Here is a 26,263-nt window from a genome sequence, read left to right as displayed (position 1 = left end):
TTTTATTTTCTAATTCTTCCATTCCGAAAGAAGTAGACAAGAATCCAAAATGCAGAAATGTAACACTGAATACTAAAGTTAGAATTGTCCAAACTATTGTATTCCCCATCACCATGTATGAATGAGAGAGTTGGACAGTAAAGAAAGCAGTTAGAAAAAAAATCAACTCATTTGAGATGTGAGGCCACAGAAAAGTGCTGAGGATACCATGGACAGCCAAAAAGAAAAAGAAATGGGTCCTAGAACAGATCACTCTCTCTGGAAGCCAAGATGACTTAATTGAGGTTGTCGTACTTTGGCCTCACCATGAGAAGGAAAGAGTCATTAGAAAAGGCAATGATTCTAGGAAAAGTGGGAGTCCGCAGAAAGGGAAGTGTACCTTTTTGCCCTGATAGATAGACTCTGTAAGGGAGACCACAGGCCTGAGCCTGCAGGACCTGAGCAGAGAGGTCAAGGACAGGGAGAGAGTCTCATCCACAGGGTCGCCATGAGTCAAAATTTACTCAAGGGCAGGTAACAACAACAAGAAGAAGGAAAGCTGCATATCTGCACATAACTTGATCAATGGGATTGTTGGAAAAGTATGGTCTCTGTGTTGTTACAGATGGACATGCCTCTCTCTCTTTCTCTCAATTCATTTAAAGTTTTGGTGGGAGTGGGATGGTGCCTGCTAATCCTGTTGGCTGCTGCCCCAGTTTAACCCCTGAATACCCATTCACCATATTTGCATCATCCATACACAAAGCAAAAACCATCACATACAATTATTGTTATACTATATCAGTGCCAAAGCTGTGGGTGGCCAGGGGCCATTCCCGCCAATCTTATGTATCTTAATATTATGGTCCTGAGCAGAGAGGAGTCTCTTCACTGATGCACCCACACGTTTTGTAGTTATTTGTGCGTCTTCTCCTTCAAGCACAGATTTTAGGAACCTGCCGGTTCACTACAGACACTTTTACTGGGGGAAAACAGTAGTTCTTTCTGGCCTAGTGCAACTCCTTTCTTTACAAACCCATGTAAAGTAGTGTGCAAACTATTTTACAGCTGTGAAGTCCAAGGCTTTCATGGCTGGCATCCATAGCTTTTTGTGGGGTTTTCGGGCTATGTGGCCATGTTCTAGAAGAGTTTCTTCCTGACATTTCACCAGCATCTGTGGCTAGCATCTTCAAATAATATTTTACAGCTGTCCCCATACCACCCCCAACCCTTTTGCATGTTAACATGTTCATGCCAAGTACTACCTAAGAGGTTGCTTTATGTTAAACAGGCAGGTCTTTTGCTCTCTTCTGCCAAATGGTTAAAGACAGAAGCAGGCAAGCCCTACTATAGATGTCAAAGGGGATCAACATGGTAGCAGTAGCTCTGGCCTAAGAAGCAGGGCTTCCATATATCTCCTTGTTACTCTTTTGCCACATTTCTCCTGCTCTCTAAATCATCCCTTCATTTCCACACTCTCTTCTTAGCCTACAATTACAAATGCTTTCTGAAAACAGAATAGATCATATGTAAAATATAATGAACTAATTGTGCTAGTGGGGCAGAGAGGCTTGTGTGCCCTGGTGGCCCAGTGATTAAATGCTTATATTGCAGCCATTCACTCAAAACCATATGGTTGTGAGTTCAATACCAGGAAAGGGGTTCAAGCTCAACTCAGGCTTGCATCCTTCTGAGGTCGCTAAAATGAGTACCCAGCTTGTTGGGGGCAATTAGCTTACAGTTGTAAACTGTTTAGAGACTGCTTAGGCTGTATGAAGCAGTATATAAATGAAGCTGCTGTTGCTATTGTGTGGCCCTCCAAATGTTGTTGGGCTATAACTCTCATTTGCCCTACTTAGCATAGACAACAATGGGAGAATGATGGGAGCTGCATCCCACCAACATCTGGAAAAATGCATGATTCACAGAAGTAGATCATTTGGGATCCCACTTGAAATTTGTTTCCAGTTGCGTATGTCTTGGTGTCTTGCCTCTCTGCTGTTGAAAAGGAGGAAGAGGGGGATTACTACAATTTATGTTGAGGACTGGGCCACTGCTAGAACTCCATATATATCCTGCTGCCCTTGAAGTCTCTGCCACTTCCCCTTTCTGCTACTCTTCTTTTTTCCTTCCAGATACTCACACGTCACCTCCTCTTTTCTGGTTGCACCCATTTTCTCTGGGTGCAATGCAGCTTCCTCCTTCCTCGCACATACAAACTAGGCCAACAGCTGAAGATGGGGGAAGAACAACAGAGTTGCCTGGAGAGTGAGGTTCTCTCAAAATAAAAGTGTTCACAAATTCTAAAGTGAACCCACTCAAAGCTCACCTTCCAAACGTTAGATGAGCTCCATCTATCTATCCTGTTATCAGGATAGTCACAACTAAGTATAAGTGCAGGAAAAACTTCATGCAAGCTTCTCAGCAAACTTCTGCTATTTTCCTCTAATTCAGCTTCCTCACATTGGTTACACCACATCTGGCCTCTCAAGAACTACTTATTTGGTAGAATATTACCAGTTCTGCAAAAGAAAAGAGTTAAACAACTTCACCATTTTTATTTAAGATGCCCAAGAGCCTGGGCATTTTATATCTCCTGTTAGCATCTTGTAAGAATTATTCTTGTTTTTAATGGCATTTTTTGCCAAAATATTTCTAATCTCATTAACCTTGCTTTCTTCTTTCAGCTCATTCCTGCCTTCAAACCAAGCAGAATCATGATGATGAAAAAGGTACAATTCTCCTTTAATGTATACTAGTAAGATTTGTTATCTTGGAGTATGTAGAATTAGTCTGTAGAATTAGTATTGGTGTATGATAGAACTGTGTTACAGTTTACATTTATGTGAGAAAATTACAAACTTATGTGTACAGAGAATGCAGGACCATCTTGTCAAACGTGATCTAACATATTTAGTAGGATATAAAGAAAATTAACCTAGCAATTTAGATTTAAATCTTTACTGAGATTTCAATTTTTTAAAAAATTAAACTGCTGTTTTTAATTTATAGGCAGGTTTGGTTGCATGTTGCAATGATCTATCTGTGTCTTTTGTTCTAAACTACTCTGATTGCGGAGGAGCACAACATAAATGCATTGTTAAGCACAGACAAATTGGGAGGATACTTTAAGAAACATAAGAGATTCTTGTGGGCAACAGGAGCTCCAGGATTTTGGAAATGAATGTGGTGCTTCTAGAGGGATACAGCTGGGTGTTTGTGTGTTCAAGTTGCCAGTCGACTTATGGCAACTCCATTGATTTCATAGGTTTTTCTTAGGCAAGGAATATTCAGATGTGGTTTTGCCAGCTCCTTCCTCTGAAATATAGCCTAAAGCACCTGGTATTCGTTGGCCATCTCCCATCCAGGTACTAACCAGGGTTGACCGTGCTTAACTTTCAAGATCATCTTGGATCTGGTGCCTTTGGGAGATTTACTGTGCCTCTAGTTGTTTGTAGCTATAGCTGGATCAGGGCCTGAGCTGTATTTGGCTGATTAATGTTCATGGCTAATGAGCAAAGTGTCACAAAATATGTTTAAAGCTGCTAAGAGTGGGGCAAATAGAAAGTGGAATGTGTATCTCAAGAAAGGGAAGAGATCCTAGAGCAGGATGAGATGTTATTGAACTGCACCTTCCAACATTCCTCACCATTGGCTATAGTGGCTAGGGCAACTGGGACTTGCAGTCTAGTAGCATGTGGAGGGTCACCTGATCCCTGCCACTGGAAGTGTGAGTCTGCACAATTATATTATTGTAAAAATTATTGCATTGTTTAACTGGATTTGTGTATATGTATTGCTTTTGTTTTAAATTAGTTGCCTGGAAACAACAATAGAAGAGAAATATATGAATGTATTATTATTTTTTATTATTATTAAATTGAAATCTCCCTGTGTTCTGGTTATTGTTTCAAATTATAATCCACAGGTCCTCTGTCCCAACCCATTCATGCTGTTTGATTGCTCAGGACTGGCAAACAGTTGGCACTGTTCATTTCCTTTCTAATGCTCAGATTATTGCTGAGTGTTTGAAACGTGAAACTGGAGTTGTTTGAAAATTCACGTTAAATTCCTGCTGCAGATGTGCCTGAAAATGTCACTTCTTGCTCAGAAGCTATAGGTGATCTGAAAATCCATCGAGGTTCATTAGAGAATTACATGTTAAATTCTTATTGCAGATACATCTAGGAATATCACTTCTTGCTCGGAGCATGTGAAGGATCTGAAAATCTACAGTCCATTATCAGAAACCACCATAGGCAGAAATATAACACTGGAGTGCAGATCACAGAAAGGTTGTCTGCCAATTAACTACACGTTATTTTTGAACGGAGTGAAGATACATACTATAATCAAAAACAAGACAGAAGAAAAGGTTGTATTCACTGTCACTGTCAATTCCATCAGTGATGTGGGTGAATACAAATGTAGAGCTCAAAATAGATTTAACAGTGGATGCAAGTACAGTAATGGTTTTAACTTTACATTGAAAGGTATGTATATTTTCCAGTATGAAGAGAGTACCCATAAGCAGATATATCCATACCTTAATGTGTCTTTTGAAAGGGGGGGGGGTCCTGCACAGTTTGCATTGTAGAATAATAGGCATAATTAGTAACACTCTGGGACTCAGAAATGGATGCATGAAAGCAAAATATGTTTTGTATAGGTACAACCACAGCTTAAATGTCTTAAGAACGTCATTTCTGCTTAAGACATTGACTTGGAAACTGCATCTCATTCTGTATGGAAGATAGTTTTACTCATCTGCTCAATCTAACAGAGCAAATTAGGATCCAAGGCCCTGTAACACAAGGCCTGTGTTTTGATCACAGCATATTCTTCAACATTTCACAGTTGAAAACTGGGACACATGTGGCCAAGCAACATTATAGTGTGGTTAAGATGGCAAAGGTTATTAATGAGGAAGAACACATAAGCTAGGAGAGGCTGCAGTGGCTTGCTTTTGTCTAAGCTTACTGGGTAGGGCAAGAATCTGTTCCCTTCTCCCTCCTGCTGAGTTAACTGAGGGTAAATGGGGGCTTTTGCATTTTGAACAGTTTGCAGCAATTGAAGTAAGCTGAGGAGAAAAGGGGGGAAGTAAGAAGAGGAGAAAAAAACTGGGACACATTAAAAGCAGCTGAAAAGCTTCCTCGTCCTTCTCTCTTTGCTCTAAATCAGCTCTGTAAACTACATGTGTGAAGGAGAGTAGAGAAATACTGTACAAGGAAAGAGTAAAGCTACGGCTTTGTGGAAATAATTAAAGAGGTCTTTCAGAGAGAATTAAAAAAAATTAATAGAGGTCAAGAATATCAGTGTCTGTTTACTATGATGGAACTACATTCAGTAGTTTTTGGCTTTGTAATACCTTCCTACAGGAGAGCTCTACTTGTGGCCCTCCAAGTATTGTTGGACTGCAATACCCAGCAGCTTTCAGCCACACAGCCATGGCAGATGAAATCCATTACATCCAAGTAACAACAGAACAACAAATTACAATTGGTACACTGAGAATCATCAAATTTCACATTGATTAGATCAGCAGGATGGGTCACTCAGATGGTCTCACAGTCCAGCTAAAGGCAATTTAAATGGGGAAGTTCTCTTTTTGGCAAAAGCAACAAAAGAATATCAAGTTTCAGTGAAGTTTTGTCCTCATTATTGGATAATATTTTCAAATTGTAAGGCAGTTTTTCACATAAGGCTATATGCCACGTTCTCTCTAGATTTTTGCTTATTTGAGTGTCTCCGCTGGTGAGCCCTTTCTAAAATCTACCACCATCTTTAGAACCATAGGTTGCCCACTTCTCGCTTTTCAGTAGTCCTCTAATGGATGCAACCAATGATCCAGCTGTTGAAGATGTGGGGGTCAAGAGGGGATAGAGTGACTTGCTCAAGGCAACCTCCTGAATCCTATTGATTAGGAGGACACATTGAAACAACAGTTAATGGTAAATCAATGCACAGATAAATTCCATTAATTCAATTATCTTTTTTAGTTGGAACTAATAATAGGAATCAGACCCTAGTGACTTTGTCACTAAACTTAAGTCTAAAGAGGATAGGGGTTATGCCTAGACTTCAAAAATATTTTAATCCCAGCTGTTGTTGCTGTGTGCCTTCAAGTTAATTCTGATTTAAGGCAAACGTATTATGAGCTTTCTTGGCAGAATTTGTTAAGAGGGGCTTTGCCTTTACCTTCCTCTGAGGCTGAGAGAGTGTGATTTGTCCAAGTTCCTCCAGGGATTTCCATGGCTGAGCAGGGATTTGAACCCTGGTCTCCAGAGTCATAGTCCAATGCTCAAGCCACTGCATCATGATGGCTCTCATATATACCCCATACAGAATGAATCGTACACAATGAGATCCTACTGGATGCTAAGAAGACTACCAACACTTCTTGATTTCTTTTCTTAAGGGAAGGAACTATCCTGAGCTGCCCAAGACAACTGTCTAACTCCTAAATGTGTTCATCACTGTACTAAATATTATGATTCTAATCACTATGGCGGGTTACAAACTGCCACTTGGGACGTCCTCAGGACGTCCCAGTTTAAAAAAGGGGCGTCTCTTCCAGACGCCCCTACTCCTGTTATGGATTCTGTCTGTAACAAATGGCGGCGGCCGTTCCACACGGCCGCTGCCATCTTGACGTAACGGACGCTGTGCGTCCGCACGTCGCGCGGCGCTAATGATGTAGTGAGTGCGCCATTGGTGCCTCGCGGCGTCATTAGCGCACTGCCAGAAGAAGCTCCATTTTGGAGCTTCTTTTTTGCTCTGTAAGGGAGCCGCGCGGTTTGGCTGCGGCGGCTCTCTCGCAGAGCAAACAGCAGCGCCGAGAGACCACCGCAAAGCGGCAGTTTGTAACACCTCTACATTACACTAGCTTTCTTAGGTCCATGTTTATGTTGATTAGTAGGGCAGTTGATGCCTCCAACCAATGGAAATGCTAGAAGGTTCCACCCAACCCGTGGTCTGCTCTGGTCACAGTTCTCCTTGAGTACCTCCCTACCCACAGATTCCTCCAAGCAGCCATGAAAGCTTCACTGAACGTCTGTACAAATAGTTGGTTGTAGTAGAGAGCAGTGAATGTATGAATTCATGCAGTAATTAAGCTAGAAATCTAGGAAAAAGTAATTTCCCGCAATCCTCCTCCTGGAAAGCTTGTGTGGGTAAGCATATGGTATACCTGCAAGGCCAGGAAGATAATTCCTCTCCCATAGACACTCCCATTCATATAGTGTTTGAATGTTCAGGTCGGGTCTAGTAACAAGGGAGGTGAGGAACCTGTGGCTCCCAAGTAATGGTCAGGGATGATGAAGTCCAATAACATAAAGAGGACTCCAGATAACCCATCCCTGAGTTAAAGCATAATGTTTTTCTTTCTAGTGCTCAGTATACTTCAACACTTCAAAACCAACATTATGCTTTTGTTGCAGATCAGTCCAAGGATGTCATTTCTTGCTCAGATCCTGTGAGTGATCTTGAAATCTACAGTCCTGTTTCAGAAACTGAAGTAGGTGGGAAGGTGACACTGGAGTGCAAATCAACAGCCAGGTGTCTGCCAATTAACTACACCCTGTTTTTTAAAAAAGACAAAGCACTACGGCGTGCAACCAAGAACAAGGAGGAAGAAAGGATAGTGTTTAATTTCACCATCAATTCCACCAGTGAACTGGGCGAATATAAATGCAGAGCTCGAAACAGATTTAATTATGCACCCAATAACAAATACAGTCATGGCTTCAACTTTACACTAAGAGGTATATGTATTTTTCCAATAACACAAAACAGAATTCTGAATTTCGGGTGTAATCCTGAGAAGTGCCAATGACTGGAACTTCTCATTAAGAGCAGGTATTTGACAGCCTAATGTGTCACATGCTAATAGCTTGTAAGAACATAAAGGATGATATTTCAACTTTTAAAGCAGGACTCCCATTTGTTCCAGGTATTCAGATTTGAAAATAGACTAGTCAGCATTCTTATTCATCTTGTTGTTGTTCTCAGTAGAGCCAGATCAGAATTTGATTAATTAAGTAGAGTTAGCTGTAGCTAGATTGGGGGCAGAGTAAACATTTGCAAAATCAAGGGTGGGACTTGTACAGCCCCTCCAGATGTTGTTTGACTGTAACTCCTACCAGACCTAGCCAGCAAAGCCAGTGGTGAGGTCTGCTGGGAGCTGCAGTTCAGCAACCTTTAGAAGACAACACTATTCCCATCCCTGTGCTAGTGGAACATCCAAAGTAAAAGAGCCGTGTATGGATGCATTAGGAGTGGGACAGTGAAATACTGGAAGTCTCCAATCTTAAGCAAGGCAGGAAGTCCTAGAGGGAAGTGTTAGCATGCACATTTATGAAGCACAGTGTGGTTTATATAGGAATAGCTTCTGCTTAAGGGTCTGCATCAATGATGAAAAGACATTAGCTTACTGGTTGTTCTTTTCTTCCACAAATGAGCATAATTTTGCTAAGGCAAGGAGACCCCCTTTTCCCACTCCACCATCCTATCTCCCAAAAACTCTGGTCCTAAAATTTAAGGACCCAAGAACATGGTGTTGAATGCTGTAGACAGACAAGAGAGTGACTAAACCCCTCCTTTTGTACTCGCTAAAAACAATCCAGGATCCAAGATACTATTCTTTAATTTATTTAAACAGGTATCACAGTAAACCTGTCTTTGCTCACCTAATGTGCCTTTAAACTCCTTTGTCCCAGAGGCAGCAGCAGAAGAAAAGAACAAACTAGTTGTGTTCATTGTTGCTCCTTTGCTCCTGCTGTTGTTGCTGATAGTAATCGCTGTAGCAATTCCATTGATGATCCTTCCTTGGTGTAAAGCAAGTAAGCATGGATTTGTTTACTTATTTTGAATGTCTTTTTTCAAAAACATTTTGCATCCTATGGATTCTAGAAAACACCATGCATTGCTTCTAGCTTTTTCTTCACAAGCTAAACCCTTTTCCCCTTGGTTTCCTAGTACACTATGCACATTTCAACACTATCTAACTCCTCATTCCCATGAGGGCGCTCTTGCAAGCTTTCAAAGCTCCATAGGCTTCTTCATTAGGCATGATGTTACAAACCAAACAGGAGGGGAAAACAATTGGAGATGTTAGTCAGATGCCTGCATGTTGTTTCAGTCCTTAGTAAAGATGTTACAATGGGGAGGGTATCTTTTGCAGGCATGCTCCTCCTCTTTCTAGCCATGTGGCAATAGGGAGATTTTCAAAGTCCAGGAAATTTATAGTCCATTTGCATCTACCCCTCTTTTGCAATCCAGTATGTCTTCCATTCCAGTGAGGTCACGGGCCTCTTTGTAGGCAAAGAACAATGGATTCCTCAAGAAGTCTCCATGTTTTTGCATCTGGAACATTTTGGTGATGGTAAAACATGCGAATTCAGTCCAAATTTAGGAAGAAAAAAAAATTGTTTTACCTTGCTTGAAGTCCCAGTCCACAGGCTGGCTACTCTTCATGATTTCTCTGTTGCAGCTACAATGTGGTATCTCACAATACAGAAAACATTCAGGGGTAGCTGTGTTGGCGATTTAACAAATACAAACAAAAATCCATCAGTGATACCTTTATTGACCAACTGAAATGCACAATATACTTGTTGCAAGCTTTCAAAGCTCCATGGGCTTCTTCATTAAAACTGGACTTGCCACTTCATTTCCCTACTCACAGGATTTTGATTTTGAATTGACATTCTCACACATAAATGACTGTCCCTGTGCTTTCTATCGCACCAAATGCACCTGAGGAAGTAGGTTCAATTCTATAAAAGCTCATGCTACCAACTCCTTTCTTTCAGTTAGTCTCTCAAAGGTGCTACAAGATCTTTCCATACTTTCCTTAATGGTCAGGATCCTGACATTCCTTGTCTGAGAGGAACACAATGATTTTGTATTCTCATTGTTTGAGTAAATGCTTATATAGAATTGTGGTGCTTGATAACGTCATTCCTAATATTTCAGAATTACTAGAAGCATATCCCCCAGTCACAGGTTAAGCAAATTGAGGAAATCAGTCCTCTGTTTAGAGCAAGGGTAAGCAACCTTTTTGACCCGGGGGCCGGGTTGCTGTCCCTCAGACAACTGGGGGGCCAAAGCCAAAAAAATAATTATATATATATAAACCGGGACAAATGTAGGACAAAATTTTCACATGGAGGACACTTGTTTTTTTTAAAAAAACAGGACACGTGAAAAAATTTGCTGATTTTTAAAAAAATGTTAATATAAATGCATGTTTCTGAGGCTTCTATAGACAATTGCCCGCTGCTTGCCCCCGCTTGCCCCCCTTGCCTGCTGTTTTCCCCCCCTTGCCCGCCGCTTGCCCTCCCTTGCCCGCCTCCTCCTGATAGGCCAAAGGCCCCGCGCCCTCAAGCGAGAGGCCAAAGGCCCTTGCGCGAAAGGCCAAAGGCCCCGACAGCAATCGGCAGCAGGACCAGGCTGGGGCCGGTCCCAAGGCCTCACTGGGCCGGATCCGGCCCACGGGCCATAGGTTGCCTACCCCTGGTTTAGAGCCATATCTACTTTTACAGTAGAAAACAAGACACTGCCTGTTATGACCATATTTTCCCTATCACTGTGTGTTTGGGTCTTTATTTTACAGAAAACCAGAAGCCGGCCAGCAAATCTACCCATTACACCCCAGCTAATCACCTCAGCTCACAAGCATGTGCAACTTATGAAGATGTTGGTAAAGTCTGAAAAATTCACTTTAATTATAAAATGTGAATGCACATTTGTTGTTGTGTGCCTTCAAGTTGTTACTGACTTGAAGGCGACCCTATCACAGGACTTCCTTAACAAGATTTGTGCAGAGGCTTGCCTTTAGCATCCTCTGAGAGTGTGTGACTTGCCCAAGGTCACCCAGTGAGTTTCCATGGCTAAGTGGAGATTCAAATCCTGATTTACTGTAACACTCAAACAACTACACCACACTGGCTCAGCTCACGTATGTGTATATATGTGTGTCTACACACACACATACAGAGAGAGAGATTCTTGCAAGACAAACGTTGGTGACATGTTGAGTTTTAAAAAGAGGAAGTATGGAAATCTTTTCCAGTCTTGTTCTCTCATTAATGTTGCTACAATACGTATTATCATTTAAACGCTCGTTACATGATTTTCATACTATTTTGTCTTCATAGAACAGTAGGGATTACTATTTTTAGAAAAGAATTAAACCATTACTAAAACAGCATTATTAAAACCTGTCATTCTGGAAACAACTTAAACCAAAACAGGTGTTTTGTCTTAAAAATGGTTCAGCTTTTGATAGAGGTTTCTAATTTGCATCCATTATTACAGTTACATAGAGAATACATCAAAATGGGATATCAATTCAACTGCCTGACCCAGTAAAAAATTAGTGATGTTAAAATCATTCAAGCAGCACTTGACACTGCATTCTTCCCACTCTAAACTCAACAATAAAATGCTGTGCAGTTTGCACAGGCTTTTCATAATGACTGGCTGCAATACAGCCAAACCACATGAGCAACTTTTGCAAAGAGCAGTTGCAGCCAGTGTTAGGTGGCTGAAAGGGAAGAGAAGATTAGTGAAAAGTCAAAGTGAAAAATGTTCATAGACAAGCTGTCCATGATCAAGAACTGGACTGGCCAGAGGCTGACTTTACATTTATAGCCCACTCCATGCCAGAGTGGTTTCATTCACTAGGACAGTAGCACAGGAAAGGAACCTCACTTTTGTTACTTGATTGAAGTAATGCGAAGAGGGACCGGAATATGGGAATATTATTTTATTTAAATCCATGTTTATATAGACCAGTGTCACAGTCCAATGTTCAAACCACTACACCAAATACCAAAAATTTGCAATGGAATATAAGCAAAGACTCAAGGATCCTCAACCATAATGATTTCTTCTTGATGATGGACATAATTTGAAAAGAAATGCCCCATAAACTCAGTACACAGTACCCACTACTCAAACTGTACAATCACCTTAAAATCCAGACCTTACTGGGGAGACACCACCAGTTTAAGAACTAAACAACTAGGAGAAGTTGATTTGAAACCCACAATTTAGTATCATAAGCATATGACTACATTCCTTGTTTCCTGTATGCCCTCTCAAAAGACACTGAATGTCTTAAAGTCAGAATTTGGTTGAATTATGTATTGTATTATATATAGACCACATATCCTGTCTCTGATCAAGTTCTTACTATGGTTTGAACATCAAAAATTTAGTATCTGAACTGAGGCATAGCATATACAAGGTAATAATACTAGTTCCTAGTACCTAGAGGTAGGGATCATGTGGTCCTCCAGAGATTGTTCCACTGCAAGTCCCAGTAGACAATGGTGAGGAATACTGTACTGGAAGATGCAGTCCAACAACCTCTGGAGAGCTACATGATTCCAACCCTGATCTCAATTGTCCAAAGTGACAGAATCTGGGGGAGTTCCTCTTCCACATACAGTTTATGTAACACAACCTAAGGCATAGTTGTTTTTGCAGACTGGAAATATTCTTTTCTCTTTTCTCTTATTTCTTGCATTCCATTCAGCATTCCATGGAAAAGGTGAAGAAGTTGAGTACTGCAATCTGAACATTGGAACCACAGAGACAGACTGCAGAGAAAGTAAATTTTGTTTAATTGGGGAAATATTTAATATAAATTAAACCCAGATTGAATATAAATTTGTATGCAAGATAGGTTACAGATTTGTTTCTGATGAGAAGAGATCCATCACATTAAAACTGTAGCTATTTAGTCAGCAGCTCTAGCTGGTAATACAAGACAAATTCACACTACAGTTCATATGGTAATAGAATTTATATCACTTGATATAGTGCACCCAAATATATATTGTGAGTGTGCTGTCCTCAAAATTCCTCTGTTCGTAACAGGGGCCTCGTGACAGAGTTATATGAGTCATTTAAATGTGATAATGAAGTAACATTCAGGACTAACACCAAAGTATACAATCCACCATTTCCCTTGAAGCACTGTAGATGGAAAGCAAACTTTGCAGCTAAAATTCTTGCAGCCTGATCATAGATACATTACAGAATGAGGCCTTTTCAAGTAAAGTACCCCAGTTCATTTAAGAACTGTTGATGGTTGGATCAGAAACAGCAGATTTCAAAACAGCAGCATGGAAGAACTTGAGCACGATTCTAGGGACTTCTGACATATTGCATTGTGCCGCCTCACACTAAAAAGGAACATTTTAAAAGGTCAACACTGGAGATCATTAATGGGTAGAAGTTGCCAAATGCTATACATATAAAATGGTTTTACTTCAATAATTTCAGGTTTAAAAAGCATAAATATTAAGAAAGACTTCCTTGTCTATGTTAAGCTATCAGGTGTTTATGTTTTATAATTCAAAACCTCAGAAATTACAAATTGTTGTCAGTAAGAAGCTCCCCATGACTAACACTGAAGGGGAGAGGACATATAATTAACACTGCTGCTTTGTACTTTGAGGTGGAAGATTTACGGGGGAGAAGAATGAAGAGCATCTTCCCAAAACAACAAAGCAGAGGAACTTTTACTAACCATATTCCCTCCCTGCATTGCTGCGTAAATAAAATAGTGACCCCCAGAGGCAATCATTTTGAAATGAGATGAATATATTGTTATAAGGGCTCAGGTATTGTTTGTAGATTCTCCTTAATATACAGCAAGTTCTCAGCCACTCCTATTTACCATGCTGTGTTTCTAATTGCTCTAGGGATCCTCACTGAGGACAGTACAGTGAGCTATGCTGAGATCATTGTCAGAAGATAAACAAGGTATAATTCCTTGCTCAGAATTTGCATGCCAATTATTTTATTCTTTGGTTCTTGCTGTTTTCTTCCTGCACACTACTGGATGGGCACAAATACTTATATCACTTATTGCTCATGGTCACATTGTAGATAGTCAATACTCCTTTTAAAGATAAGTGTTTTTAGTAACGGGGATCTCTGAAGCATAGTTCAGATATTTACTTGGTAGTGTGCAAAAATAAAGAAACAGACATACCTGCCTGCCAAAAGCATGTAAGCACATACTTTTATGAATTAAAGAAGGAATACAAAAAAACAGAGTCGATATACACATAATTTCAGTGAACAAACTGAGGTTCGCTATTAGGCATAGAAATGTCTACTCCCTAAACACTTCTGGCTCACACAGATGATGAGTGGACCCACTTTCCTATCATCCCTCCTATGAGAGCAAGCTTATTATATCAGTGCTCAGGTTGGCTTTGTTTCCATTTGTTTAATGGCATATTGAGGTTGATCCCCTGTGGATCCTCAGTTGCCCTCAAGATACCAAACTGTTCCCATTTTCAGCCCTATAATCAGTGGGCTAACCAAAGTGGTAGAAAGTTCTGCTGTTTTCTAAGGAGGACTCTGTAGGCAGGCAGACATCTCTATCGAAGGTACACTGCCATCCTATGGCTCCCCAAAGGGTCTTGACAACTGCCTTATGAAACTCGTGCATTCAGTATCTTCACTTTCTAATACTGTATTGTACAATATTTTCAGTAACAAAGCTGAACAAACCTTTTATATAGACATAGGGAGAAACCAAGAAAGGGGATGGATGTTTACAATCCTATCCTTTGTAAAACCAGAAAGGAAAAGGAAAACTGCATTTTTACACAATTCTTTCAAATACAATCTCATATAATATTTTCCCTGTGGTGACTGCCTCATTGTTAACTTTATCTCATCATGTAAACATATTGTATTTCAAATGTCAATTCCATTACCCAGAGAGCAGGAAAGTGCCAACTGTTCATGTAAATCTGAGTCATTGGAAACTGGCACACATCAGAGCTTTGTCATTAAAAAAAAAAAAGCCATGCCCCCTGTTTTGTTTTTGTTGGTGATTTTGGTGTAAGTCTTTAAAGAATTCTAGCTGATTGTCAATGCTATTGAAATAATGTATTCCATATCTTTTAAAGTCCATTACTGTTTTTTGCACTTCAAACTCTGTCTCCAACCTGACATGTTTATGTTGAAAAGTACACACTGAAAACAAGCCATCTTTAGTAAAGAGGGGTTTCACTGCACACAGCTCTTATACCTGTTTTTCATGATCATAGTGGAGAAAAGGAAAAGAGCTTTTCAGCAACAGCATGCTTATTTCTTCCATCTGAAGATATCAGAAAGTTGTGATAAAATGTGGTTCTTCCTGAGTTCAGAAAGCTCCAAACTGGCACTCTCTGAAGATTAATATACAGTAACTTATCTTGACCACTTCTGTCCTCATTACAGATGACTCTGTGCCATTATGATAAACCTCAATCTGTTTCCTTCAATTTGCAGCGTTTTTTGTTCTGGCTCCCAACTACTCTCTTGTCTTTTGAAAAGACAGTGCCTCCTGGTGAATGCATCAGAAATGAAGCTTTGTGATTTACACTGAGGAGCCATGCTGAAAGGAAGATATAAAATTGTCTTTATTATAGTTCAGACATTTTTGGCTGCTGAAATGTACTTGATCAAGAAGTCCTTTACTCTAGATATATGCATCATTTCTTTCATGGTAGTATCTCTGCTTCTCAGTTGAACAATACCATTCTCTAGTGTGGCATCACTGACCAGGATGGTGAAGAGAATACTCATTTCATCATATCTGCAAGACAGAAAGAAGAGCATGGAGCTTTTGCTATGGTATATGCAACAGCAGCAGGATATGCATGAATTAAGAAGGCATACATCAAGAATCCAATAGGTAGCTAGTGGTGCTATGCTAAAAATGATTCTTGGTCAAATCCTAGTTTTCCTTGTAGTTTTTTCTATTACCTTCTGGAAGGGGGAGCTGTAAAAAAAGAGCTTCTTCCTTGGGAAATAGGAATGATGTTTATTTAGTACATGAATGTACTAGGATGTTTTAACAGGACTAAGGTTACTACTATTAACTCCTCTAATTACCAGTAATTTGTTGCTTCTACTGTATTTCTCAGCTAAAAACAGCCAACATATAGCTATTCCAGCCAGCAACCTGGAAGAACAATAATAAAATGAATTGGGGTGGCATGATATTAATGGGAAAGGTGGTGAAGAAATGTGTATATCCACTGCAAAATTTGTCATACTACAAATTATTCTACAACTAGAATCTTTCCACCAAAACAGTTCTAATTTTGAGAAACTTGTGAGACACTGCATCAAGTATATTGTAAGGAAACAGAATTTAATAAAGTGTAATCGATTACTTTGATATGTCAAGGTTATTTTGGTGAACAGGCTCTCTCGTCCATTTAACAATTCTGTTACACTGCAGTTCTCTGCACTCACTTTCTAAATAAATGTTATAGCTTCCCCCTCTCCTTACTTTGTATACAGCTGCTCCAATGTCAACGGCATGGTTTCAAGATATCCAGGCCAAACAGAAATCCCATTTTCTATCAGCTCATTGAATAATCCCAGGCATACCTATGACAGAAAAATACTGTCAGTTGTTCGATGCATGAATTGGGGATACGAAATCCATGTATATTTTTTAAATTACATATATCATCAGCACTAATGAGGAATTATTTGTTTAAAAAATTTTACATCTCATTTTCCAGGGTAACTCCCCAACAAACAGATTGTTATTGTGTGCCTCCAAGTCATTTCTGAAGTTTTCTTGGGGCTAAGAGTGTATAATTCACTGAAGATCACCCAGTGGCAGAGTAGGGAATCTAACCCTAATTTTCAGGGCTGTAGTCCAATGCTCAAACCACTACACCACTCTGGCTCTCTAACAGAATAGAACTAATAGAAACAAATTCTATGACAAGTCCTTAAAAAACAGAATACTTTATTTAAAATAGCAACAGTAGATAAAACTTTGCAAGAATCATGATTCATTAAAATTAATCAGATGCAAACTGGAAAAAAAGTATTCAAAAACTCAAGTCTTCAAAAATAGCTTAACAACAAAAATTCTATGAATAGAGAAAGGATGCTGACAATGTTGTATTGGTTCATTTTTCTAAAATCTATTGGGACCTTTACTTGTTTTACTTTACTTGAGGGGGAAAAAACTTGAGAATGTATGAAAAATTATTATTCATTATTTTGTACACTTTCTTTAGCCATTTACATTCATCCCTAAGATCATATGCTTGGATATATTTTTCCCAAATGTAAATCCTCCAGTATAGAGTAATAAAATAGGCAGAAGACATTTTTGTTCCCATCTATCACAATGAGGCTCTCACAGCAGAAACTGCCATTGGACAATGACCATGATCCAATCGGATACATCTGAGGATGGTACAGCTTCCATTAGTGGAATCCTCAATGGAAGCACTACCCCATTTCCACTGCAGTTTCATATGCACCCCCACCCTCATGGATGGGAAAGTGGCTTTCAAGTGAGGGGGGCTATGGGAGAAAGAGGAGAGGGAAGTTCTGCACAATGCTCCATTTAGGCCTTTGCTTCCATCCATTGGGAAGCCTTTTCTCCTACTTATTGCTTTGAAATCAAGATGAGACTTACTAACAAGAATTTGTCTGATATGATATACTTCTAATGTGGCATTTAGGTCTACTTCCCCACAGTAGTAATTCATGAAAAGAATCCTATCAAGCAATCCTACATTTGACAACAACTAGCTGGGAGCCCATACCTTCCTGAAAAATCTGTGGTGCTGTTATTAACTGTTCTCAACTTATACTGTGTACATTTTGCCTTGCATTATTTATTAACATCAACATCACAAGTTAGCCTTTATTTTTTGCAGTCAACTTGGTATTAAATAACAACACAATAAATTTGATTAGATCTATTTACTACTACAGGTAGGGGTGCTCCCTAAGTGAGATGAGCCACTTGATCCACACATATTGCAGGTGTGGTTACCTCCATTCATAAAGCTGCCACAAGAATGAAAATCAAAGCTCTTACTTTCATAGCTCACCTGTCTCAACTCCGTTGTTGGGCCTCTTGCCACATCCAAAGCTACTTTTATTGGGGTCAAAGATGGGTGAAGCTTAAGGACCTAAGATACATTTCATAAATTAAAACAGAATTTAAAAACCATCAGTGAATATTTCTAATACTCAAAAAAGCAGTGGGTTTGATTCAGCAGGAACATTCACTGAACAGAATTTTGCTCAGAACAGCTATTAAAATCTTTCGTCAGTACCACATTTCTCATTTCTCAAGGGTACCTGAAACTTATAGAACAAATTTAGGGCTGAGGGGAAGAGCTGAATCAAATGCCTCCCATGAATAGAAGCAATCTTTCTGTTTATGGAATCCAGCCCAATAATAGCATATGAAATGCATTTTTATTTCTGAACTGATGGAAAGTGAGCATTCAAGCCACAAAGTCAAGACTGCTAATAAAATTCTGAGCAGGAAATAATATATAATTTTAAAGGCTTTCCACACTCTAGTAGCATTCAATACAACAATCACATATCTGTAAGTGCCTTGATTTGCATAGGAATATGTCCAGCCCTCCTCACTCCAGTGTTCCATCTACAGTGGTATATCCATCCTTCAGTCTCTTAGCCAGTCTTGACAAGCATTAATTTAAGATGATCACCTTTCTCTGTAGCATTTTCTTTCGAGTTAAAGCATTTTCAGCCAACTGGAAACCATCAAAGAGATAGGCTAACACTCCACTGTCCAGATTGCCACTCACAGACAGGACATGAGGGACCACATTCTTCCTTCCATCTCGACCCTGATGGAAAGAAATCAAAATGTGCATCAGAGAGCTATCACAAGCCAGAAAAATTCAGTTTGCTTTAGGAAGGAAAATGTTTATTTTCAGGTACTGGGCATACTGGAAAGCCTGTGTGGTATAGTGGTTTGAGTGTTGGACTATGGAGACGATGATTCAAATTCATGGAAACCCACTGGGTGACCTTGGGCAAGTCACACTCCCTTGACTTCAGAGGAAGGCAAAGGCAAACCTCCCCTGAATAAACCTTGCCATTTAGGCATACTCACTTAATTTAGAAGATTAAACAATTAACAAATGTTTCTAGAAGAGCTGTTTTATGCAAGTAACAGAGATGAGACTTAATGTATCATCTGCTCAGTTGCGGGTGACCCCTCTCATCTGCCTGCCTTGAATGATGGCCCACCAAAGTTAACAAGAAGAAAATAACCCATGGTTCATAAATTCAGTTTTGTTTATATCACACTTCTACTTTACAAATAGCCTTGTTTTATTCATTTTCAATAAGGAAATTCTCCCTCCACCAAGCATGATTTACTTGACTACCACCACAGTACTCAGCACAGCACAAGTCTGATCTAGTCTGATTTCAGAACCTAAGCAAGGCTAAGGCTGGTTACTACTTGGACAGGAGACCAAAAAATATACCAGCAATTTCCAGGCAGGCCTAGCAAAGAATCCTGCCTGCAACCCTGGAAAACCATTGTTACCAATCATAGTTGACAGTACCAGGTCAGATGGCCCAAAGGTCTCATTTAGGATCAGGCAGGTTCCTATCTGTATTAGTCAAGTAATTTTACTAAAACTTACATGCAATTGTGATCCTTTTCCTGGATACATTTTTAACAGTTCATTATCACCTAGATTCCGCAGAGTTTCTATCACTTCCTTTCCCCATGGAAAGCTGTAATACAGATTACTTCCTCTCCTTCCGTCTTCATCATGATGATCACTACTGCTGAAGTTGGAGGGACTTACCGCAAACTGAGAAAAATTGCAGAAGGTATCTATGAAAGTACAGATTAAGTGTATGCCACGTACAATGTAACTAACCTGACCAGAAATATGCCATTGATATTTAATGGCGGGTTACAGACTGCCATTTAGGATGCGCTCCGCGTGTCCTAGGGTTAGGAAGGGGCGTGCTAGGGTTAGGAAGGGTTGCCCCTTCCTAACTGGCTCTGTTCCCAACACGCGTGGAACGCGTCCTAAATGGCAGCGCCCATCCACATGGGCGCTGCCATTTTTACGTCGTGGATGCTGTGCGTCCAGACGCGGCGCGGCGGAAATGACGCTGCGAGTGCGCGCCTCATGATGCCACTTCCGGGGCCCAAAAAAGAGTGCCGTTTCGGCGCTCCTTTTTCGCTGTGTCCGGAAGCCTTGCGGTCTGGCCGCTGGGGCTTCCCGCCGCAGCTAATGGCGGCAGTGGGAGAACGGCCGCTTGAGCGCGGTCTGTAACGCACCAATCTTAACATCTATGAAATGCCTTTAAAATTCCTGTCCTTACACTCTACAAAGGAGATGCATACTCATTCACAAAGAAAATAATGACAAGAAAAAGGCATGCCTGTGTATAGGCTGCATCTTGGGACAAACTAGAGATAACATTCACTCTTACCAATGCAGGCAGAGCATTTTAATTCTTCAAAATAATGTTTCCTTGCAGAGCACTCACAGAACAAGAACTGCTAGGTAGACACTTTATAGCACTGCTTACAACTCTGCAGGTGACAGTTTGGTTCCAGTACTCCCCATGGATAAATTTGTGGACGTTTAAATTCCATTACATATAATGGCATAGTAAATGGTATAGCATCCCTTACATAAAACATCAAAATCAAGGTTTGCTTTTTTTATTTATTTAGGTTGTGAATATTTTTGAACTTTGGTTGGTTGAATCTATGGATGCAGAATCCATGGATATGGTGAGCTGACTCTACTGGGCTGAATTCCTAAAAGCAGATTTATTAATTCGTATGCTAATTTTTAGTTCAACAACCTATATTTGTTCATGGTAAGAATGCTAATGCTACAACATGCAATCCAACGTATCTGTATCTTAAGAACATTTTTATTTATTTAAAATATTTCTCTATAATGCCCACCTGAGGCAATGCACAACATGTAACGAAGGTACAATAACGAAACTGAATACCTTTCTCCACCACTGGAGACGATGACGTAACCAGTAGTCAAGCCACTGTCCGGCTGTTCTGGCAGAGCTGAACCATACAAGGGTGGACATTGTCCTTTCACCTGTTCTTTTAAAAACAAAAGAGAGCAAGTGGCTAGCAAATTAGAACATAAAACACAAGCTCAAGCTATTACTTTTCATCCAGAAATGAAACAGCTAAGCAACATGAGTAACTATTTTATGGGAAAAGTTGTAAAAATCTTTAATATTGTACCTCACATAATTCTCTTTTTCATTTTTTGTTACTGGATGGAAACACACTCCTACTTGAGCAATCCCAAAAGGCAACCTCTTGTTTACCAATTCCAAGCATTCAATATAGTGCTCTAGGACACCTAGAAAGTATTAAATATAGAAAGTAAAGAAAGCATTAAGCACAGATTTTAAAAAATCCAGGAGACAGGCAGCTTTAAGTGTAAACTTTAAGAGCTACATTGGAAACTGAAGTAACTATATATTTTGCATTGTTCACACACTTATCATTACAACTACGTATGTATACTACAGAGTATAAAGTCCAAATTACTCTTACATGTTATTTCTAGATTTTAAAGATCTGTTGTGTCTACATTTTCAAAGAAACATTTATTATATATCTAACAGATTATATACAACTTTGTGCTCAATGTTCTAAAAGATGGAAATGAGTGACAAAGTAGCCATACAATCCATTATTCACACGTATTAGCCATCCCAGCCCTAGGTTTGGAGAAAAAGTACTTCAACCACCCAAAGATGTGTATTAACAATTGCTGCTACACTTATAAGTGCAGCAGAATTCATAGCTACCAACTCTGCAAGCTAGCACTAAAAAAAAAAAAATCAAGAAGCATCCTAACAGTATTGTGTAAACAAGACTCTTGCAACTGCAATGAAAGAAATCTATCAGTGTTGAGTTCAGAAGTGCAATGGTTACTTAAAACTAATGTGGAAAGACTTCAGGTTTCCTTGCCAGACTTCTGCCTTTTTTTCTAGAAACCTTTCGCCAACCTTAAAAAAAACAAATAGATAAGAATTCTAGCTGGTTTTGTGTCTAGCTAATCGTCTGTCACTTCTAAACAAAAGTCAAGAGATAACAAGAAATTCAAAATGCGTAGCATATGATTAAAGTCCTAATCTGATCTTTATTGAGTGGTGACTGAGTTGCTTGAGATAATAATCAAGATCCAGAAACTGGAGCCCAGTACAGAGCATATATATATGCAAAATGTAGAGAGATATTTGTAGCACCTTTGAGACTATCTGAAAGAAAGAAGTTGAAAGCATGAGCTTTCATAAACTGAAGTCTACTTCCTCAGATGCATATCATGCAGTGGAAGCCAGGGACAGACCTATATATGCCATAGGTATGTGAGAATGTCAATTCAAATTCAAAATCCTTGGTGTATGGAAATGAAATGGCAAGTCCAGTTTTAACAATGGTTGTTTGTGAACAAAGGCATTGGGAACTAACACAGAAAGGCTAATTCCCAATGCCTTTGGTCCAAAACACACTGCAGAAATAATCCCGTTTGAGACCGCTTTAACTGCCCTGGCTCAATGCTAGGGAATTCTGGGAACTGGAGTTTTGTGAGACATTTAGGTCTTCTCTGTCAGAGAACTCTGAGGCCATGATAAACTGCAATTCTCAGGATTCCCCAGCACTGAGCCAGGGCGACTAAAGCAGTCTTGAACTGGATTATTTCTATACAGTGTGCCCTTTTTTTACGTGGGGGATTCGTTCCTGACCCCCCTCCATGTAAAAAAAACCATGTATGCTCGAGCCCCATTAATCTAAATGCCTATAGTGCGTCTACATATGACGTGGGCGCACTGTAGTGTGTTTTGAACCTTTGTTCACAAACAACTGTCATCAAAACTGGACTTGCCACTTCATTTCCATACACCAAAGATTGTGAAGTGACATTCTCACACACCAATGGCACATATAGGTCTGTCCCTGGCTTCCACTTGTTCCACATTCCACATGTTAAGCTGTGTATTGTTCTGCTGTCGATGGCAACATGGAAATCGCGCCTCCCAACGCAGGGTCACACACAGTATATATATATATATATATACCCTACTCTCTTCCATGCCAGCATTCTCTGAAGATGCCAGCCACAGATGCTGGCAAAACGTCAGGAATAAACTCTTCTAGGACACAGCCACATAGCCCAAAAAAAACCCACAAATAAAATGTATGGATGCCAGCCATGAAAGCCTCTGACCTTATATTTTAGATATTCCTTATTTGGCTTATTATGGCAGACATTTAGGCGCGAGAGATACCACAAAGATGTTGCTAATGGACCTGCTCAGTTATCTATCTCAGAAACAGTCTTTGTGCCCTGATTTCATGTCTGGGCCTTCTAACTTTTTAACATATTGACTGTATGTATTGGCTACCTCTATAACAGCTCAACCTGTGAGTCGCAAACCCTTTGGGGGTTGAATGACCCTTTCAGAGAGGTTGCCCAAGACCACCAAGAAACACATATTTTATATTATGTAAAGCAAATAATTTTATGGTGGGGGTTTGTCACAACATGAGGAACTGCACTAAAGGGTCGTGGCATTAGGAAGGTTGAGAAACTGGAGTGTGTCCAAAGTAGGGCGGCCAAAATGGTGAAGGGTCTGGAAACCATGCCTTATGAGGAGAGAGTGGAGGGGAATCTGGGGATGTTCAGCCTGGAGGAGAGAAGGTTAAGAGGTGATATGATGGCCCTGTTTAAATACTTGAAGGGATGCCATATTGAGGAGGGAGCAAGCTTGTTTTCTGCTGCTCCAGAGAACAGTAATCAATGGAGCAATGGATGGAAGCTGCAGGAGAAGAGATTCCCCCTCAGCATCAGGAGGACCTTCCTGAGAGTCAGGGCTGTCCTTCCTCGGTGTGTGGTGGCGTCTCCCTCCTTGGAGGTCTTCAAGCAGGGGCTGGGGATGCTTTGATTGGGATTTCCTGCATGGCAGAAGGGGCTGGGCTGGATCGGGGCCCTTGGGGTCTCTTCCAACTCTAGGATCCTAAGAAGCACCGCTCTTGAAGCGTATCTGTACTGATCCCTCCCTCCCTCTCTCCTCAGCAGAGCAGACCCCCTCATTCCCCGGGAGGAAGGAAGGAAGGAGCCCCACCGTGGAGGAGGCTCTCCCGCAGCGTCCCAGAGGCGGCCTCCATCCTGGGAGGAGCCCTGTCCCCGTCCTGCCAGGCCTCTCCCTGGGCTCCCACCACCAGCACCCGGAGGGCTCCTGCTCCTCCTCTTCCAGGCGGGCGCCAGAGGGGGGCCTCCACGCCCAGCACCTGCTCCCTCAGCAGGACCACCGACTCCCACCACTGAGCGGCCACGTTCTTCCTCAGCTCCGCCCCGAGGGGCCCCAGGGAGCCGGGAGGGTCTCCCTGCAGGTAGGAGGACGCCCACCGGCCCCCCTCCTCGCCTCCTCCTCCTCCTCGGAGAAAGTGCCTCCTCCGACAGACGCCCAGGAGGGCTTCCCACGGCGCCCCAACATTATGGCTGCCATTAGTAACAACAGGCTCCACTGGGTGCCACGCCTGGAGGGCTCCCTTTTGGACCCTGCAGAAACCGCGCCGCCTCGCGCACACAGAGCAGCAGCAGCAGCACAAACAGCCGCCGCGCGCTCGACCATTGCTTCCACAGTAGAAGGCGGACAGGAGACGCCGGGAGACTCCGCTCAGCCTCATGGCTAAGAACCGTGATGTGACGTGACGCCCCGCCTCTCAGGAGATATAGGACTACGCATGCGCCGCGAGCGACTGAGGCGCGTAGACACAGTTGCGGTTGTCATGGTGACCCATTACGTTGGCTTCCGGTTTCCGTGACGTTCGCTGCTGCTTCCCGAGGCGGAAGTGGAGGCGGAGGAATCTATTACCCTTGCTGCTGCTGCTGCTGCTTTGCCTCTCTGCTCGGAAGCCATGACCGCAAATGAGAGCTCTGGCTCTCTCTCTCATAGAATCCTAGAGTGAAGAGACCCCAAGGGCCCTGGTCCAGTCCAACCCCCTTCTTCTGCCATGCAGGAACTCTCAGTCAAAGCATCCCCAATGACAGAGGGCCATCCAGCCTTTGTTTAAAGACCTCCAAGGAAGGAGACTCCACCACAGTCTCTGAGGGAGTGTCCAACAGCCCTTACTGTCAGGAAGTTCCTCCTAATGTTGAGGTGGAATCTCTTTTCCTGGAGCTTGCATCCATTGTTCCGGGTCCTGTTCTCTGGAGCAGCAGAAAACAAGCTTGCTCCCTCCTCAGTATGACATCCCTTCAAATATTTAAACAGGGCTATCATAGTGCCTCTTAACCTCTCTCTCTCTCAGTCTCCCAGTATAGTTTCCTGTACATCCCTGGTTCCCTAACTGGTCTTCCTCCAGGTGTTTTGGACTTCACAGAATTCCTAACAGTTGGTCAAACTGGCCAAGACTACTGGGAATTGAAGTCTAAATCACCTGGAGGACCAAAGTTTAGGAACCAGGGAGGTACAGGGCTTGTTGTTGTTGTTGTTGTTGTACGCCTCCAAGTCATTTTTGACTTATTAGTGTTGTCATGGGGCTTTCTTGGCAAGTTTCTTCCGAGGGGGTTTGCGATTGCCACCCTCTGAGGCTGAGAGAGTGTGACTTGACTAGTGTTACCCAGTGGGTTTTTATGCTCAAGAGCCGGAAGTGAACCCTGATCTCCATAGTCATAGTCCACCCTTCAAACCACTACACCAACACTGGCCCTCTACACTACAGTAACACCCAAAATCCACAAAACAGTGATAGTTTTATCAGGCTGACCAAAATGCATGATGGAAGCCATGTGGCACTGGGAAACAAAGCATCCCAAAGACCAGGAGATAAAATATGAACTCCATTAGCAATACAAAAAGGTATCACTGCTTTGTAGGTATATGGCCAAAACGGCTGCCTCAAATGTTTCCTGGATGTGAAGATATGGCATTTTAGCAGCTACAGGGAATCCTAAAGAGAGAGAGAAAGGACTGCGATTTTACTGTTTGGGTTTCTACCTCCAACAAGGGTAAACCTTTTTCTTAATTGGGACCACATTTGGCACATTTTACCAAAACAGCACGCAACGCAACAAGAGATTCAGTGTTCTCTGCCTAACAAAGGAGGCTGTGACCTCACAAAGGATAGAGACATCTTGGATCTCAGAAGTACCTTTTTGTATTGCCAATGGGATTCAAATTTTATCTTCTGGACTTTGGAATGCTTTGTCTTCCAGCGCCAGAATGGAGGGACCCCCTTGCATAGAACCATACAACAACACCTTGGGGAAATGCAAGCCTATGACTAACATCATCATTTCATAATTTCTTTCTCCTGTATGATTTTTTAAAAACACCTTTGCCTGATGAAGAAGCCAGTGGAGCTTCAGAAACTTGCAAGACGTATTTTGTGCATTTTGGTTGTCAGAATAAGGGTATCATTGTTTTCTGGATTTTG

The 26,263-nt window shown here is 41.2% G+C and overlaps 2 protein-coding genes across 5 annotated transcripts in view; one reads left to right on the top strand and one right to left on the bottom strand.

Moving 5' to 3' along the window:
• MILR1 (mast cell immunoglobulin like receptor 1) overlaps nucleotides 1-15,407 on the top strand; it is a 30,590-nt gene extending 15,183 nt beyond the window's left edge. The window contains exons 1-9 of one of the 4 annotated variants that reach the window (XR_006102352.1): nucleotides 2,158-2,588; nucleotides 2,667-2,711; nucleotides 4,158-4,472; nucleotides 7,419-7,742; nucleotides 8,697-8,819; nucleotides 10,595-10,677; nucleotides 12,524-12,598; nucleotides 13,698-13,758; nucleotides 15,286-15,365. Coding sequence is in view for 3 of the 4 variants with exons in the window: in XM_042453605.1 (XP_042309539.1) it covers nucleotides 2,546-2,588; nucleotides 2,667-2,711; nucleotides 4,158-4,472; nucleotides 7,419-7,742; nucleotides 8,697-8,819; nucleotides 10,595-10,686; nucleotides 12,475-12,598; nucleotides 13,698-13,753 (1,122 nt within the window). In the remaining variant the exon portion in view is untranslated. Of the gene's footprint in view, nucleotides 1-2,157; nucleotides 2,589-2,666; nucleotides 2,712-4,157; nucleotides 4,473-7,418; nucleotides 7,743-8,696; nucleotides 8,820-10,594; nucleotides 10,687-12,474; nucleotides 12,599-13,697; nucleotides 13,759-15,285 lie in introns of those variants that run through there. The other 3 variants (XM_042453603.1, XM_042453605.1, XM_042453604.1) reach the window with 3 other exon arrangements.
• Nucleotides 15,408-15,426: 19 nt separating this feature from the next.
• On the bottom strand, nucleotides 15,427-24,511 carry POLG2 (DNA polymerase gamma 2, accessory subunit). Its single transcript, XM_042447571.1, has 8 exons — nucleotides 23,947-24,511; nucleotides 21,053-21,173; nucleotides 20,800-20,905; nucleotides 19,455-19,628; nucleotides 18,504-18,644; nucleotides 17,871-17,951; nucleotides 16,295-16,395; nucleotides 15,427-15,592 (listed from the first exon to the last, which is right to left on the bottom strand). Exons 1-8 carry the CDS (start codon nucleotides 24,509-24,511, stop codon nucleotides 15,427-15,429), a joined length of 1,455 nt encoding a protein of 484 aa, XP_042303505.1.
• Between the last annotated feature and the right edge of the window lie 1,752 nt (nucleotides 24,512-26,263).

Source organism: Sceloporus undulatus, chromosome 2 (assembly GCF_019175285.1).
Source record: "Sceloporus undulatus isolate JIND9_A2432 ecotype Alabama chromosome 2, SceUnd_v1.1, whole genome shotgun sequence".
NCBI classification, from domain to species: Eukaryota; Metazoa; Chordata; class Lepidosauria; order Squamata; family Phrynosomatidae; genus Sceloporus; species Sceloporus undulatus.
Note: the sequence above shows the minus strand (reverse complement) of the source record. Positions and strands in the feature narration are given on the sequence as shown.

What these genes read in the sequence shown, in the direction of transcription:
- POLG2 (XM_042447571.1), bottom strand. Translation starts at nt 24,511, where the DNA reads ATGAGGCTGAGCGGAGTCTCCCGGCGTCTCCTGTCCGCCTTCTACTGT. An exon ending in GTCTCCAGTGGTGGAGAAAG is followed by an intron (nt 19,629 to 20,799) that starts GTATTCAGTTTC and finishes AATTTTTCTCAG; the next exon opens with TTTGCGGTAAGTCCCTCCAA. An exon ending in AGAAAATGCTACAGAGAAAG is followed by an intron (nt 17,952 to 18,503) that starts GTGATCATCTTA and finishes AATGTATCTTAG; the next exon opens with GTCCTTAAGCTTCACCCATC.